We start from the raw sequence: 16,316 nt of genomic DNA, 5'->3' as shown, positions 1-16,316 counted from the left end.
AACCCAAGCATTTTTGGGTACTTTCTATAAATCTGCCCAACCCAGAACATTGAAGTATCAAGCCCAATAGATATCAAACTATATAAAAATAATCTCAGGCCAATACTAAAAATCTATAAGCACATTAAGGCTCGTAACCTAGCAAAAAGTATAATTATATCTACTAAATTGTTTTAATATTTGGGCCCCACATTTTAGGAAGAGAGCTAGATTTTAATCTCCTTAGTGGGCCCCACATTAGGGACACATGAAGACTAAATTCCAATGAATTACCACAACCCAATGAATACGCAATAATAAGTAAATATCAGTGGGAGTGTGGGACCAGAGGTTTACTGCAGAAAATCTGGATCCGCCCCCCCCCTGTCTGTCTGACTGTCTCCACCTCTGCTACAAAGATTTACTTCCCGCCTAACAAAACACTAAAATAATAAAAGATAAACTTGATCAAATTTTGACAAAAGATTTCCCTCCTTATCCAAAAGAGAAGAGGGAACGGGAGAGACCTTTCCCTCAAACTAAGTCAAAGGTTGAGCTGTGGAGTAGAAGAGGAGAGTCCCCTTTGTTCGTATGTAGCTCTGGTTATATATGCACACTTAAAGGATCACTACCCACCAGCAACACTACTTATTTGCAAATCCTACCGTCTTTTGATGCATGGAGATACCCCACCGGCAACACTTCTTATTGGTAGCCTACCCGATCCAAAGCCACATGAACCCAACGCGCAACCTCGCGGCGCGCCTCACCTCCGTCACCGGCGTGCGTGTCACCATCTCCACCGCAGTCTCCGGACACCGCATCATGTTCCCCTCGGCGGCGCCCCGGGTCCGTCTCGTACATCCCTTTCTCCGACGGCTACGATGATGACTTCAAATTCAAGATCGGCGGCGACGACTCCGGCAGTTACAAGTCCCAGGTCAGCGTGAACGGCTCCCGGACCCTCTCTGCCATCCTCGACCGCCACGCCGCACGCGGGAGGCCGGTGACGTGCGTCGTCTGCACCCTCGTGATCCCCTGGGCCGCTGACGTTGCGCGCCGGCATGGTATCCCCTCGGCCGTCTACTGGATCCAGCCGGCTACGTCCTTCGCCAGCTACTACCACTACTTCCACGGATACGACCAGCTCATCGCCTCCCACTCGGAGGACCCCATGTTTCCCGTGAGTTTACCGGGCCTACCGCCTTTAAGGATCCGTGAGCTCCCGTCCTTTCTTACGATCACCTCCAAAGACGACCAATTCTCCTCGCTGGTCCTCGACGGGTTGCGAGAGGGGTTCTACGAGCTGGACCAAGAAGCTAAGCCCAGGATCTTGTTTAACACGTTTGACTCCTTGGAGGGCGACGCCCTAAGAGTTATAAAGACCAAGATGGAAGTTTTTGCGATCGGGCCGGTGATGTCGAAGGAGATCCCAACCGGGGCGGATCTATTCAAGCAGGACGAGAAGGACTATATGGAATGGTTGGATACAAAGCCGGCTAGCTCGGTGGTCTACGTGTCGTTCGGAAGCTTGTCGTCGTTGAAGCGGCGGCAGATGGAGGAGCTAGTTCTAGGGTTAAGGGAGAGTGGCCGGCCGTACTTATGGGTCCTAAGGAAGGATAACAGAGAAGAAGGGGTAGATTTGGAAGGAGGAGATGATTGCATGGTGGTTGCTTGGTGCAACCAGGTACAAGTATTGAGTCATCGCTCGATTGGCTGCTTCGTGACTCACTGTGGGTGGAACTCGACGTTGGAGAGCTTGGCGTGCGGCGTGCCGACGGTGGACGTCCCGCAGTGGGCGGAACAGGGGCTGAACGCAAGGTTGATGGAGGAGGAGGGATGGGGGATTGGGGTGAGGGGGGTAGTGGATGGGGAGGGGATGTTGCCGGCGGCGGAGCTGAGGAGGTGCTTGGAGGTGGTGATGGGAGGAGGGGAGAGAGGGGAGGAGATTAGAAAGAAGGCGGAGATGTGGAAGGAGAAGGCAAGGGAGGCAGTCCAAGATGGCGGCTCGTCGGAGAGAAACCTCGAGGCCTTTGTGAAGGAGATTATAAGATCTACTAAAGCATAGGATATCTAACCTATGTTTAGTCCCTCTACCAATCAAAAAAGAATAAGAAACAAATAGTCAGTTAGAGAGAAGATCTAGATATAGCTGTGTTCAATCTGGAATTAAGCTGGAAGTGGTTAAGTTTCCCTTCTTTTTTTTGTACTTTAGTAATGATCCTAAACTCTAATTAGATTCTCGAAGACCTGCCGCTAGATTCAGATGTATTAGGTAGCTTTGATTCTGGATAAATAATTTGTGAACGAGCATTAGTAATGTTATGGTTTCTTGTAATGATTGTTACTGATCCACTAACCTATGCACATTTGGCATATACAGAAAAAAATATGAATATGAATACCTATGACGTGAGCCATTACGATAGTAAGATTGATATATTAACCTTATCTTGAACAATTCTTATTATGACTCTGTCACGTATTTGTCCTAACTACCGCATCCAAATAATTAATTTTATTTATTTAATATAATTATTATATTTCTCTTAAGCAAATAATCTTTAATACGAGGCTATATGGCTCGACCCAGCACACACGTGTCATGACACGATAGGAGTTAAAACGTAGTCCAAGTATGCTCTTATCTAGACTTTGCGCCTGGGGCTTGACTCTGGAAATTGGTGTCTTGAGAGATGGTTTCGGCATTAATTAATTTATTAATTAATTTAGAGCATCTCAAGTTCTCAACCCTTCCGAATTTTTTTTTTGGCTAATGAAAAACCCGTAAGCATTACCATTCCATTTAGGCAAACATATTTTACAAGCTATAAACATCAAGCCTAGAGCGCTTGTAAGATATAAAGAAACCAACATCGTACGTACCCAGTACATTCATTAGACTATAGGTCGGGTAACTTTAAGCATTAACGTAGCGACAATGGGTCTACAAAAAATAAAAAAATAGGACAAATAAAGGAAGATAATATTGAAGATTTAGCTCAAATTCATATTTCAGTTTTCATACTTGTTGTGTTAAGGCGTTCGAACGAGCCTTTGAGGCATTCGAACGTAATAACCTGAGAGTAATTACATTTGCAGGCGTTCGAACGAGTCCTGGAGGCGTTTGAACACAAAATCCCGAGAGCATTTGCACTCTACAGACATTAGAACGCTATTCTACGTTTCGGATTTGAATTCCAGAGCTGTTCGAACGAGCATGTGGATGTTCGAGCGCCCCGTGGGATTTCTCCAACTTAAGTCGACCCTATAAATTTTGAAATAGGGTTTTATGGCTAAGTATGCTTAAGAAAAAATTAAAAGAGTTAGTCACCATTGTATTAAGGGAGATTAGAGTTAAAAAAAATTTGTAATTGAGAGATTTGCATAGTGAAGAAGATTGCTCCGCCTGTGAATGTAGGCACATTGCTGAACCACGTAAATTTTATTTCTCTATCTCTCTCTCTATTGTCTCTATTGTTTTTATTCTTGATATTATTTGTATTAGAGTGTCTAATACGTGATTAGAAATTATTTATTTCTATTCCATCACTATTAGCACCATATTAGAGTTTTTCCCAAATTGGTTGGTTTTACTATTACTATTACATTGGCTATATTTAGGGGTGAAGATTTTTGCTTGGGCTTCCCTCACCCATTTGGCTATTAGCCATAAAAATCTACGCTAACTAACAGATCGAGGCACTTGCCACAGATAAGAGAAAAAACACTTGGGGGGCAAGCCACCTAGCCGGAGAGAGGCAACCCGAGAGGGAGATCTGAGAGGAGGAGCATACTTGTGTCACCGCACCTTACCGAGGAACAGTGAAACCAAAAGTACTGCGAGCGACGGACGAGCACAATGCAAACATATCAGACCAAAACACGGAAGGCGACGAGTGGTGGACCTAATGAGCGGTAGTGACAATGAGGAAGAAGCTACGTCTGATGACAGAAAGAGCGGCCGAGGAGAAGCTACGATGGGGAGATGTTACGACAACTGCGATAGGGGAGATGCTGCACTAGGGGAGAAGCAGTATCAAGGAGGGTCAATGAGAGAGGAGAGGCTACAATGGGGGAGAGACAACGACAAGGAGGAAATAGGGTGAAGCATGCTAGAGAAGGAGGCGAGTAGACATAGTGAAACTGAGGAAGAAAGATAGAAGGAAGAGGGAGAAGAAACGAAGAAGGAACAAACTCTTCATCTGGGGCAAAGCTAACCGTCTCGGAGCGGCAACGATGAGAAGGAAGAGTGACGATGGTGAGAAGGAGAAAACAGAGGGGAAGAAGAAAGATGGAAAAATAGAGCGGAAGGGAGAAAAAAGAGAATAACCCTCACGAGGGGTAAAGAAAAAAAAATCTCCCCTCCCCTATCCACAGAGACGAGAGAGAGAGAGAGAGAGAGAGAGAGAGACGCCGATGCCAGGAACCCATCCAATCACAATGGCATGTTCGGGTAAATTAGAAATATTTTTTATAGGAAATTACAAATGTAGGAATTGAAAAGTGAAATACAGATCAAGTTGGATCATGACTTTGGTTATAGTAGAAGCTCCTGGTGTGGTTGAGTGAATTATTGCAAATAAAACCTCTTTACTCTAAAATCTTTATGTGAAATTGTGGGTAAAAGTTTGGAATATAGAAATAGAATAAATCCTTTTATTTTAGATATCTTTATTCTATGTTTAGTTGAGATAAAAATTTTAGAATATTTGACCAACTAATTATAAAACGTAAATGATCCTTTTCTCTCACTTATTTATGTACTATTTATATTGTAGTTTATTCAGGTTGAACAGTTTAATATGACTATAATATACTTGGTCGTATACTACAGTATATTTATAATAAAAAATGTATATAAAAGATTTATATGGGTTGTCCATGTTATTTATGGTGGTATTATAGTGTATGAATTATAATAATTATTTTGGAATAATAATTATAAAAATAACTATGAGAATATTAAAAGGATATATTTATATTTACTTTTCAACTATCTGATGCAATCCTTCAAACAGGCCCTTAATTGTGGGATAAGAAAAAATTAGACTTAAAAACTTATATTGAAATAAAGAAAAAAATTATTTCTTCCCTCTATCTTTGTTTGGTAAAAAAAATAATATATATGTGCTGAAATAAAAAAGTACGAGATAAGATAGTTGAAATAAGTGATAGAAATTAGCAACATATATTTGTTACTTTAAAAAAAAATTAAATAGGGGCCTCTATTTATGACTTGGGTCTTTATCTTAATATTATTTGATAACCTATTTGCTGGAGGCAGCCCAAAATTTATTAGGACAACCATATAATTTAATAGATTTCTGACAAATTAATTTCATAACATAAATGGGCCTCATATTTTAGTGACATAGAATATAGCCATCGTTCTTGGGGACAGCCAATAGAATACCATCCTTGGAGAAGACGGAATTAATTTTTTATTTTCCCCTCGATCTTCTCAGCCAAGAAAGTTATTAAATCCACTGCCCTCTTTAGATTTTTCGCCAACCTAATCGTCTCTACGACTCTCTCTCTCTCTCTCTCTCTCTCTCTCTCGTTTCCAACCCTGACCATCGGTTAATTTTCCATGGGGCTACACGGACAGGAGCAGCAGCACTTCTTACTGGTGTCCTACCCGGCCCAAGGCCACATCAACCCGGTGCGCCACATCGCCGTGCGCCTCGCCTCGGTCACCGGTGCTTGCGTCACCGTCTCCACCGCCGTGTCCGGCCACCGCATCCTGTTCCCCTCGGCAGCGGGACCTGACCAGGAAGTCAACGACGGGGCGGTCTCCTACATCCCCTTCTCCGACGGCTACGACGACGGCTTCAAGGAAGGCGTCGACGACTCCAGCAGGTACGCGTCCCAGATCGTGATCAACGGCTCCCGGACCCTCTCCGCCATCCTCGACCGCCTCGAAGCACGCGGACGGCGCGTGACGTGCGTGTTGTACACCCTCCTCCTCCCCTGGGCCGTTGACGTGGCGCACCAGCACGGCATCCGCTCGGCTCTCTACTGGATCCAACCGGCAACCGTCTTCGCTTGCTACTACCACTACTTCCACGGATACGACAAACTCATCACTACCCACGCAGAGGACCGCGTGCCTGTGGTGAGCTTACCGGACCTGCCGCCTCTAAGGATCCGCGACCTCCCCACATTTCTTACGGCGACCTCCGAAGACCACTACAGCAAGTCTATCCTCGACAATTTCCGAGCGGTATTCGACAAGCTGGACCAAGAAGACGACGGGCGACGGCCGATGGTGTTGATGAACACGTTTGACTCCTTGGAAGGCGATGTACTGAGGCCTATAAAGGACAAGATGGAAGTTTTTGCGATCGGGCCGGTGGTGCCAAAGGAAATCCCGACCGGGTCGGATCTGTTCAAGCAAGACGAGAAGGACTACATGAAATGGTTGGATACAAAGCCAGCGAGGTCGGTGGTCTACGTGTCATTCGGAAGCTTGTCGGCGGTGAAGCGGCCGCAGATCGAGGAGATAATTCTAGGGTTGAAGGAGAGCGGCAGGCCGTATTTGTGGGTCCTAAGGAATGATTGCAGAGAAGAAGGGTTAGAGTTGGAGGAAGGAGATGATGGCATGGTGGTCTCTTGGTGCAACCAATTACAAGTACTGAGTCACGCCTCGGTCGGTTGCTTCGTCACTCACTGTGGGTGGAACTCTACGTTGGAGACCTTGACGTGCGGCGTGCCGACAGTCGGCGTGCCACAGTGGTCTGACCAAAGGACGAACGCGTGGCTGATGGACGAAATCTTGGGGATGGGGGTGAGGGCGGAGGTGAATGAGGAGGGGGTTTTGCCGGCGGCGGAGCTGAGGAGGTGCTTGGAGGTGGTGATGGGGGAAGGGGAGGGAGGGGAGGGGATAAGAAAGAAGGTGGAGATGTGGAAGGAGAAGGCGAGGGAGGCGGTTGGAGAAGGCAGCTCGTCGGAGAGGAATCTCTGGGCTTTCCTGGGGGAGATAAGTGCAAGGTGCAACTAGAGACAATTATTGTCCTTCCTTTTTCTTCTTAATTAAAATTAATGATAACGAATCCAATCAAATTGTATTCATAAACACGTACCAGACTGATGTACGAGCATTAATTCTTGATATATAATTAAATCATTTGATCATTTCGTGTGAATTGACGTTTTTGGCCTTTTCTTCTTGGCTTGTTTCAATATATTCCACTGTAACTTTGGCATGTTCACCGATCTCACCCTTCTACAGTCAGTAGGTAAATTTCTACCAACTCTGCAATTTAGTATACTAGTTAAAGTTTGATGGAGTCAAAGTGATTTTAATCAAATATTCCTAAGAGATCATTATTTAAGCTTAAGATATAAATGATTTAAATTATGATCTTATTTTAAGTTTAAAATATTAAAAAGTATCAATAATTTTTATCTCATATAAAAAATATATTTCTGTAATATTATAATATCGATATAAAATTTGATAGTTTTTAAACTATTTTAAATTATTTTTAAATTTTAGGCTATATTTTAATTATGATTATCATTGGTGGCAATTTAAAAGTTTTCAACGGTAGTTATGTAAAAAAAATTAAATAATTTATTTATGGCGTTCTCTTTTTGATTAATTAAGTGTTGCACATGTTTTAAGGGCACCAATTGCAATCAATACCTATTATTTTATTTTTATTTTTTATTAGAACAATCTATACTTTTGTTTTGTTTTATTTTTTAAGCACCGTCTCTACTTAGTACAAAATATATTATTTCGTACGGATTTTGCAGTATGAATATATCTCTAAATTTTTTTAAATATAGGGGAAGAGAGCATCTTGCTTATAACAACAAGTTAACTCTCTATTTTTATCTTTCATAATTAAGTTTGTTAGTTTGAATTTTTTGTTCTTGATCTTTGGAGCTAATAATTGGTCCTTCATTTTTTTTGAAGATGTAGTTCTTGAAAATTTGATAGTAAAATATTATATTCATAGAAATTTTAAGTTTATATTGTTTAGAGAATGGACAGAGTCAAATCAAACAATAAAAAAACTATCTGCAACCATTAAGTAATAATGGTCAGGAGCTTCCCTTTAAGCAATATCAAAAGTATCCTCATTGAGAATGCTTATGTGAAAGAAATAACCAGGGCATTTTTGAAATTTAGACATCATCTGTCTAGGTTAGAGGGCTACAGGATCAAATTAGATCACATAATATACAACTAATGTTGCTAAGTTTAATGAATTACCAGTCTAGGAAGCTTGTTCTCTTAAAAAAAAATGGTTATTAAAATATTTATATTGAATTTCAAATAACATCAACATCTAAATAACTTTGTGATTAATACCCGGTCTTGCCTATATTTGTTATGTGACGCTCGATATTATTTGAATTAACTAGGCTAACATCACACTAGCCAAATTTTCTAATACTCCTGAGTAATGTCCTCGAAAAGGTGTTTGATTTATAATGATATTTTATACGTAAAAATAATATGAAGGTGGTTCTTTTAAGAATATAGTGGACTATATATTTCCTCCATCAAATAGAGAATTTTATTATTAATAGAGAAATTAGACATAGTACATCAGATCAATAAGCGCAACCGTAGTTATGATTTAACAAACATGTTCCTTTCGAGTTCTTTAAGAAAGGCCCTGAGATTTTGATCGGACGACCCTCCGTCTCCCGCGGCCTCTCGCACCTTCTCCTTCCACTCCTTTGCATTGTTTCTGATCTCCGACGCTCTCTCCCCGTCCCCCATGACCAACTCCAAGCACCTTCGCAACTCCTCCGCCTCCAAAATCCCTTCCTCACTGATCACCGCCCGAACTCCGGTCTTTGAGACGTCTTCCAACATCCTGGCATTCATACGCTGGTCCGACCACTGGGGGAAGCCGACGACGGGGACGCCGGCGACCAGGCCTTCCAGCGTTGAGTTCCACCCACAGTGACTCACGAAGCATCCCACCGATCGGTGGCCCAACACCCTGTCCTGGTTGCACCACTCCACGACCATGGCGTTATCTTCCGATTCCAACTCTATCGCTTCTAGTACCCTGTTATCCTTTCGCACCACTAGGAGGTAAGGACGCCCGCACGTCCTAAGGCCACGTGTGATCTCCTCCATCTGCCGCCTCGGAATTTGCGCCAGGCTCCCGAATGATACGTACACCACCGTTCTCTCCGGCTGGGCGTCGAGCCAATTCATGTACTCCTTCTCGTCCGGCTCAAATAGGTCGCCCACGGACTTATTCTTAAGGGATGGCAGGAACGGCCCGACCATGACGAGGTCGACGGCGTCGATGGTGGGGATCACGTCTTTCTCGAGTGCACTGAAGGAGTTCACCAGTACCTTGGGCTTCCGCCACGTTGTCTCCTTCTCCAGTGCGTCAAACGTGTCGCGTATGATGCCGAGGACGGAGCTGTACTCATCATCAACGGGCTGGGTAAAGAAGGACGGCAGCTCACTTACCAGGATCGGGGGCAATCCCGGTAATCTCACTACGGACGACGGGTCGTCGACGTGCTCGGTGATCAGACGAGCGTCGCCACGGACGTAGTGGTAGTAGATGGCGAATACAGTCACCGGCTGGATCCAGTAGGATAGGTAAGGGACGGCGTGATTATGCGCCACGTCGGCGACCCAAGGCAAAAGGAAGGGGACGATGATGCACGTGACGGGGCGGTTGCGGTCCCGGAGGGTGACCACGAGCTTGGAGAGATTACGTTCTCCGAAGTGCTTGAGGCGCGAGTAGAACTCGTTAAAGGGGTGGTAGTTAACGGCGTCGTCCTGGCCGTCGGAGAAGGGTAGGTAGGATACTTCGTCGTCGGACACCTCTTGGTCGGGCGTGGAGGCGTCGGGGAACATGCGGCGGTGAGCGGAGACGTTGGTGGAGAAGGTGACGACAGCGCCGAGTCGGGCCAGCTTCTTGGCCAGGCGGAGGGATGGGTTGAGGTGGCCTTGGGCTGGGTAGGCAACTACTAACAAGTGTTGCTTTGAATAATCCTCCATTGCGATGAGAATATGAACGATTAATTACTGTAACACGAGCTACTAGCTATTTATAAAGATCATAGTACGTTTGGTCTTTCAAAGTTATAGCGTAATTGCAAACGCCATTTGAATAGGTAACTGAAGGGGAGAGATGAAAACTTTTGCTTCTTTCCTTGTCCTTTTCTCTATTTTTTCTCTCTCATAATCTCCGTCCGAACACACAGTGTCAGATAACTTCTAGAAGTTGGATAAATACTATTAACTACGTCGCCGGTTAATTTTAACGCTTCAAGAAATGAACACGTGGAGCGACTTTTATTAGAATTCGTGCCATACTATTAACTACGTCTATTCTTTTTTTTGCCGAGCGGATCGGGCTTCGACTTGAAGAAGAATATTTATTCTGGGCCAAGTCGGGCTTGGGCCTACCACAACCCGATTCCGATCTAAGAATGTTCTAATAAACACATATTATTAGCGATTATTCGTGTCTTAATTTCTGCTATGAGATTTCCTTTTATGGGCTTATTAAATAGTTAAACTTTTACTTGTGGGCCCCAATGAAATGACTCACGGAAATCTCACGAACCAATGACGAGAAATCCGCAGAAAAGCGCGATATGCGCGACCACTACCAAAGCACCCTTCTTAGTAGTCATTAACAGACACAGCTAGGAAGCTAATTGTCTGCAAACCGCGATGTAGTAAATTACTACAGCCAAAGTGCATGGTAGCTCCAGATTGCCAATAAGAGTTTGCCAGGTGGACTACTTGATTCGAGCAACCAGGTTTCCATTTGATGAGCTCCATCATTGCTGCCTCCTAGTCCGAGCCCCGCGTGGTGTGCCGGAGATTTAGAAGAAAGACTTTGTAACTTTTAAGCCACCAAAATTACTCGAGAGAGCTCTTAATCCTCAAGCCTCCATGTCTCCAAATCCAAAACCCTCGAGCTTCCCAATCTCAAATTGGAAACGGGGAGACGGCGATCGTGAAGCAGGAGCGAGCTGTTCTGGATCCGTGGATCGATTCTCCGCTGGTGCTAGGGTTTGATCTCTCCGCTTGCTCCATTTGAAACGAAGCAAGTTAGTATCGGTTTGTTTTGGCCTCTACTTGATAGAGCAGTGATGCATTTGGATCGCTAGAAACTCGCATTTGAGAAGTTTCCGCAGATTTAGGGCACTGGTCCTCAAGATTTTTTTCGCGATTATTAAGTGATTCCTGTTGCTAGGCAGCTCGAGAAGTAACACAATGCGATGTTTGATTTGATCTCTTAATTAGGGGTTCTTTTTTTTGGGGGGAGGGGATTTGAGTACGATAAGATTGGAATGAAGAATTAAACATGGAGGAGAACGATCAACATGGAAGTGTACTGAGGCAGATCTCAGTTCGAACAAATGGAAGCTCAAAATCCACGTTGTCGGGGAGATCTGGTGGTAGGAGTTCACCTTCCTTTCGGAGGTTGAATTCTAGTCGGACTCCGCGAAAGGAATCAAAAGGCATATTAGGGCGGTTTCAATGGGTTAGGAGCAACCGTGTGGTGTTCTGGTTAATTCTTATCGCCCTGTGGGCCTACATTGGCTTTCATGTGCAATCAAATTGGGCTCACAATGACAATACAGAGGCAAAGTTTGTGAGTTATACGGAGATTGGTAGTGCTAAGTTGCACGAGGATATCAGAAGAGCTGCAGCACCGATAATTACTAATACTACTACCACCTCTGGTGAGGAATCTGCGGTTGTGAAAGAGAAGAATGACACAGATCTCTTGGAGATGGGTGTTTCTTTAGTGAGCAAGGAGAGACCGGTTCCCTCCCAGAAGAAAGCTCCTAAGAAGAGAATTAGAAGGCCGCGAAAGAGAGTAGTGATACCAAAGGATAATGTTGAAAAAATTGGAATTGGTCAAATGGAAGATGGGATGATACCGAGAAGGAATACTTCCTATGGGTTAATCATGGGGCCATTTGCTAACACAGAGGGTGCGATCTTGGGATGGAGTCCTGATAAAAGAAAAGGGACCTGTGATAGGAACAGGGACTTTGCTAGAATTGTTTGGTCTCGGTCATTTGTTTTGATCTTTCATGAGCTTTCAATGACAGGAGCACCACTTTCGATGTTGGAGTTGGCAACAGAGATTTTGAGCTGTGGAGGGACTGTTTCTGCAGTAGTCCTTAGCAGGAAAGGTGGATTGATGGCTGAACTTGGAAAGAGAGGAATCAAAGTGCTTAATGACAGAGTAGATGCCAGCTTTAAGAGTGCCATGAAAGCTGATCTTGTTATAGCAGGATCAGCAGTGTGTTCTTCCTGGATTGGTGAGTACTTGCATTTCAATTCATATACTAGCTTGTGGTTATCGCTTCCTTTTCTGTTTTACTGTTATTGCAACTGGCAAGCTATTGTCATCTCAAAATTATGGCTGTTTATTTTGTTTGGCAAGTTTGTTAACATGGATATTTTGTACTCCTCTATGGGCTATTAAAAGTAATGGCGGCACACGAATTAGCATCATCTTTAACAGTATTTTTGTACTTTGATAAAGTTCACTTGTCCTTTGCCTTGACCCATGTTGCTATTTTGGCTGTTCTGTCAGCTGCTTAACTGTCATCGGTTGTTCATACCATACTATATTTTTCACTAAGTTTCTGCTCAGTAATTCATTTTTTTATTAGTGAGCCAGAATTGTATGTTATTTTCTTTTAGCCTTTGTACAGGAAATATCATGTGAAATTAATAATTGAGGTTTATTTGTCCTATAAAATGATGTCAGCTTCACGCATAGACAAATTAGTCTCCAAGCTGATGAAGTGCTGATAAAATATATGCCGTTATTTTATTTGCAGAACCATACTTGTTGCATTTTCCAGCTGCATCGAATAAAATTGTTTGGTGGATCATGGAGAATCGACGGGAATATTTTGATAGATCATTGCATCTGCTTAACCATGTGAAGATATTGATTTTCTTGTCTGATTCACAGTCAAAACAGTGGTTATCATGGTGTGAAGAAGAGCATATTCGATTGAGCTCACCACCTATGGTAGTGCCACTTTCTGTGAATGATGAATTGGCATTTGTAGCAGGCATTCCTTGTTCACTGAATACCCCGGATTTCAGTGTTGAGAAGATGCTGCAAAAGAGAAATCTGTTAAGAAATGCAGTTAGAAAAGAGATGGGTTTAAGTGATAATGATATGCTTCTTATGTCCTTAAGTAGCATAAATGCTGGAAAAGGCCAATATCTACTTCTTGAATCAGCTCTTTCAGTGCTGGAACATAATGTCTCTTTGAAGGACTTTAAACCTAATGATTCTTTTGAAGAGAAAGAGCTGCCTCAAGTTGCATCTGTAAACCAATCCGCTATTGCCAGCAAGCCCAATCCCCAGACTTCGTCTCATAAAATGGAATTGACCGATGAACCAGGAAAGAATGTCCTCCAAACTAACAATACTGGTGGTGCTTCTAGAAACAGGAGAAAAGGCTCAAGATTATCTTATATTTTTTCTTTGCGCAATCAAACTTCTAAGGACACAGCAAAGAGCACTCACAGGAAGTCAAGATATTTGCTGGCTGAAAGAGAGGATGGGCAAGAGCAGAATCTTAAAGTTCTAATTGGTTCTCTTGGATCAAAGAGCAATAAGGTTCTTTATATCAAAGCAATTCTAGGATTGATCTCTCAACATCTAAACTTGTCAAAGATAGTTCTCTGGACCCCAACAACAACACATGTTGCCCCATTGTATGCTGCGGCAGATGTTTACATAATCAATGCACAGGTAAAAATTCTTGCATGTTATTTCCGATCAAAACTCTTTTGAAATAATTATGCATTCGTTTAGTTCAATAAATCTTTGCTTGATGAAATTTACCATTTGCTATTCAGATACCAAGATCAGTGACCCTTTTAATGTTAAGGTAGAAATCCATGGAGCTTATCTTTTTTGAGTGATTCACTATTAAGACTAACAGCTTCTGATTATGATCAAGAAATCCTTTTGTTTAAATCCTTTGTACCAAGCATACTTGGTTACAGAGTAATCATTCATTTGTTCTTTTGCTGATAATCCTTTGTACCAAGTCAATTTTCTAACACTGATAATCCCATATGGCAAGATTGTTAAACATGGATACTCGATATTCTTGGACATCACATGGATGTAGGATATGAGATCATTATGACCTTTCTCTGTTTTGATTTAATATAATAGTTCAAATTGAGCAATTACTATTTCAAGAGTTGGTAAGAATATCAAACTAGCTACTATAAAGTCGCTCCCTTCTTAGATGCCAAATTTACCTTGAATTAAGACGCCAAAAACAACTGACAGGACTCCATGCTTAAACCACTCTCTTTGTAGTCATCACTATGCTAGTTAAGGCTTGGTGCTTCATCTTTTATCTTTTATTTATTTATTTGCTTTTATAGGATTTCTAATACTTATTAGGGTAGTATCATCAATTTGAACTATGAGAAGAAAAAGAAAGCATTATCTACACATGCAGGTATAACCTTATAGCTTGCCACTTATCACATGTTCTTCACTACTTAATTTATGCAAGGCATATGATAAGCATTTTATAAGTAACAGAGGTAAAGCATATATCAGATTACCTTAGAAATAGTCAAGACCCATGCAACAGATTGTTTGAAGCTAAATTGTCAGATTCTGCAGCACAAATTGTAACATATTCAGAATCAACATAGAAAGAACGTTTTAGAGTTATTTATTTGGTTAGAAACAGCCAGCCTGCTAAATAAGCACAGCTTGATGACTGAGAAAGATTAACCTAGTGCCAAAGATTGGCAAGGAATGAGCCGCATATCCATTTTGGTTTATAGGTCTTAGAAAGCTATCGTATCTAATTTCCAGGATAGTCTCATTATAAATTTATCTTCTTAAAGCAAGTTTTGACTCAAAGTGGATCAATTGAATTGGCAACTAGCTAACTATATTATGTAATTCTTCTTACATGAGAAGTCATTAAAGCAGAGCAGCATTCCCCTAGTTTATCTGCATGTGTTCTATTGTAGACCATCATTCAACCTCAATAATATGAAATAGTTCATGATCCAGAAAGCACAATTGTGGACCACATGAGTTAGAATGAAACAGAATTTCAAATGCTAGACATATCCAAAATTCCGTATGTGAACACATTCCAACTCGACCTGTTTCTGTAGGGAACTCAGTGACAGATGAACAATAAGTAAAATCTTCAGTGCCCTTTGGTACTTTGGTCGTGACTGGGTTATGCTTCTTTTTGGCTAGTAAGATTTCCTAGTCATGTCCAAATGCTTGAGTTCCTTTGTCAGTGAAAAGACAGGAAGGCTGACAAAAAAATTATTGGTTTTTGTAGGGTGTTGGAGAAACATTTGGAAGGGTGACAATTGAAGCTATGGCATTTGGCCTGCCGGTATGGAAGATCCTCTACTTCATTTTAGCAGCAGTGCCCTACTTCTATCTTGATTTTCTGTCTGATACTCCGTGACTATTAAATCTCTTTCTATTGCCACACATTTTAAGGAAGGAAAAATCAAAATTTCTTCTCCTTAATGTGGCATTCATCTTCTTTTTTTCTGAGAAAATATGGTGTTAACCAATGATTGAATTTGCATAAACTTAGATGTATTTATAGGTTTTGTAGGTCAGACAGGCTATGTTGTTTTTCATTTTAGATCTTTGAAATTGTAATTGATTTCTCCCCTTCAGTTAATATATTAATTAAATAAATCAGATCTGTTTTAGTGAACAAATTTTAAAAAATAAGTATCTCATTCATGACACCTAGTCATTGATTCAAAATACACGGGCATGCAAACACACACATATGAACTCCCTTGAACTCAGTTGCTCAATTATTACAGTTGGGACACTACTCTGGACTGGTATAGGTGAAAGTAATGTAGGGATAACTGGTTATGTTTCTAATCATTCTTCAGTAGCAGGTTATTGGAACAGATGCAGGAGGCACCAAGGAGATTGTTGAGAACAAGGTAACGGGCCTTCTCCATCCCATTGGCCGTGAAGGGAAACAAACCCTTGCAGAGAATATACAGTTTTTGCTTAGTAACCCATCTGTGAGGAAGAAGATGGGAATGATAGGAAGGCAAAGGGTACAAGAGAAGTACTTGAAGAATAGCACATACAACAAATTTGCAGAGGTCCTTGCCAAATGCATGAAGATATAGAAGTAACTATCTCGTTACAACTTCCCACATTTTTTTTTTTCTGATTTTTTTTAGTAGCTCTCCAAGCCTTTGGCTATCAATTTACTGATTTTGTGACAGTGGATGGTCTAATTGATTCAAATTCTTGATTTCCATTTTCGAGATATTGTACAGGGTTATCATTTTTCGTTGAGTGCTT

At 41.9% G+C, this 16,316-nt stretch overlaps 4 protein-coding genes across 4 annotated transcripts; 3 read left to right on the top strand and 1 right to left on the bottom strand.

The window, feature by feature from the left end:
* LOC140782974 (UDP-glycosyltransferase 75C1-like) lies at positions 1-2,317 on the top strand. Its single transcript, XM_073129893.1, has one exon. The coding sequence runs from the start codon at positions 1,154-1,156 to the stop codon at positions 2,045-2,047; it is 894 nt and encodes a 297-aa protein (XP_072985994.1). The 5' UTR covers positions 1-1,153; the 3' UTR covers positions 2,048-2,317.
* A 2,992-nt stretch (positions 2,318-5,309) lies between these two features.
* On the top strand, positions 5,310-7,116 carry LOC140781118 (UDP-glycosyltransferase 75C1-like). Its single transcript, XM_073126931.1, has one exon. It carries the CDS (start codon positions 5,573-5,575, stop codon positions 6,980-6,982), a length of 1,410 nt encoding a protein of 469 aa, XP_072983032.1. The 5' UTR covers positions 5,310-5,572; the 3' UTR covers positions 6,983-7,116.
* Positions 7,117-8,549: 1,433 nt separating this feature from the next.
* LOC140782437 (crocetin glucosyltransferase, chloroplastic-like) lies at positions 8,550-9,979 on the bottom strand. Its single transcript, XM_073128991.1, has one exon. It carries the CDS (start codon positions 9,971-9,973, stop codon positions 8,570-8,572), a length of 1,404 nt encoding a protein of 467 aa, XP_072985092.1. The 5' UTR covers positions 9,974-9,979; the 3' UTR covers positions 8,550-8,569.
* An 807-nt stretch (positions 9,980-10,786) lies between these two features.
* Positions 10,787-16,281, top strand: LOC140782685 (uncharacterized). The gene is made up of 4 exons (XM_073129387.1): positions 10,787-12,264; positions 12,793-13,724; positions 15,307-15,363; positions 15,896-16,281. The coding sequence occupies exons 1-4, from the start codon at positions 11,295-11,297 to the stop codon at positions 16,136-16,138; spliced, it is 2,202 nt and encodes a 733-aa protein (XP_072985488.1). The 5' UTR covers positions 10,787-11,294; the 3' UTR covers positions 16,139-16,281.
* Positions 16,282-16,316: the final 35 nt, after the last annotated feature.

The sequence above is a fragment of the Typha latifolia genome, chromosome 2, assembly GCF_019914945.1.
Source record: "Typha latifolia isolate L0001 chromosome 2, TyphaL0001v2, whole genome shotgun sequence".
In the NCBI taxonomy this organism is placed as follows: Eukaryota; Viridiplantae; Streptophyta; class Magnoliopsida; order Poales; family Typhaceae; genus Typha; species Typha latifolia.
The sequence above is the reverse complement of the archived record's forward strand: the minus strand, read 5'-3'. Positions and strand labels throughout refer to the sequence as shown.

Coding starts and splice junctions, on each gene's coding strand:
- LOC140781118 (XM_073126931.1), top strand. CDS start 5,573: ATGGGGCTACACGGACAGGAGCAGCAGCACTTCTTACTGGTGTCCTAC.
- LOC140782437 (XM_073128991.1), bottom strand. CDS start 9,973: ATGGAGGATTATTCAAAGCAACACTTGTTAGTAGTTGCCTACCCAGCC.
- LOC140782974 (XM_073129893.1), top strand. CDS start 1,154: ATGTTTCCCGTGAGTTTACCGGGCCTACCGCCTTTAAGGATCCGTGAG.
- LOC140782685 (XM_073129387.1), top strand. CDS start 11,295: ATGGAGGAGAACGATCAACATGGAAGTGTACTGAGGCAGATCTCAGTT. Junction 12,265..12,792: donor AGTGTGTTCTTCCTGGATTG/GTGAGTACTTGC, acceptor TTTTATTTGCAG/AACCATACTTGTTGCATTTT. Junction 15,364..15,895: donor CTATGGCATTTGGCCTGCCG/GTATGGAAGATC, acceptor CTTCAGTAGCAG/GTTATTGGAACAGATGCAGG.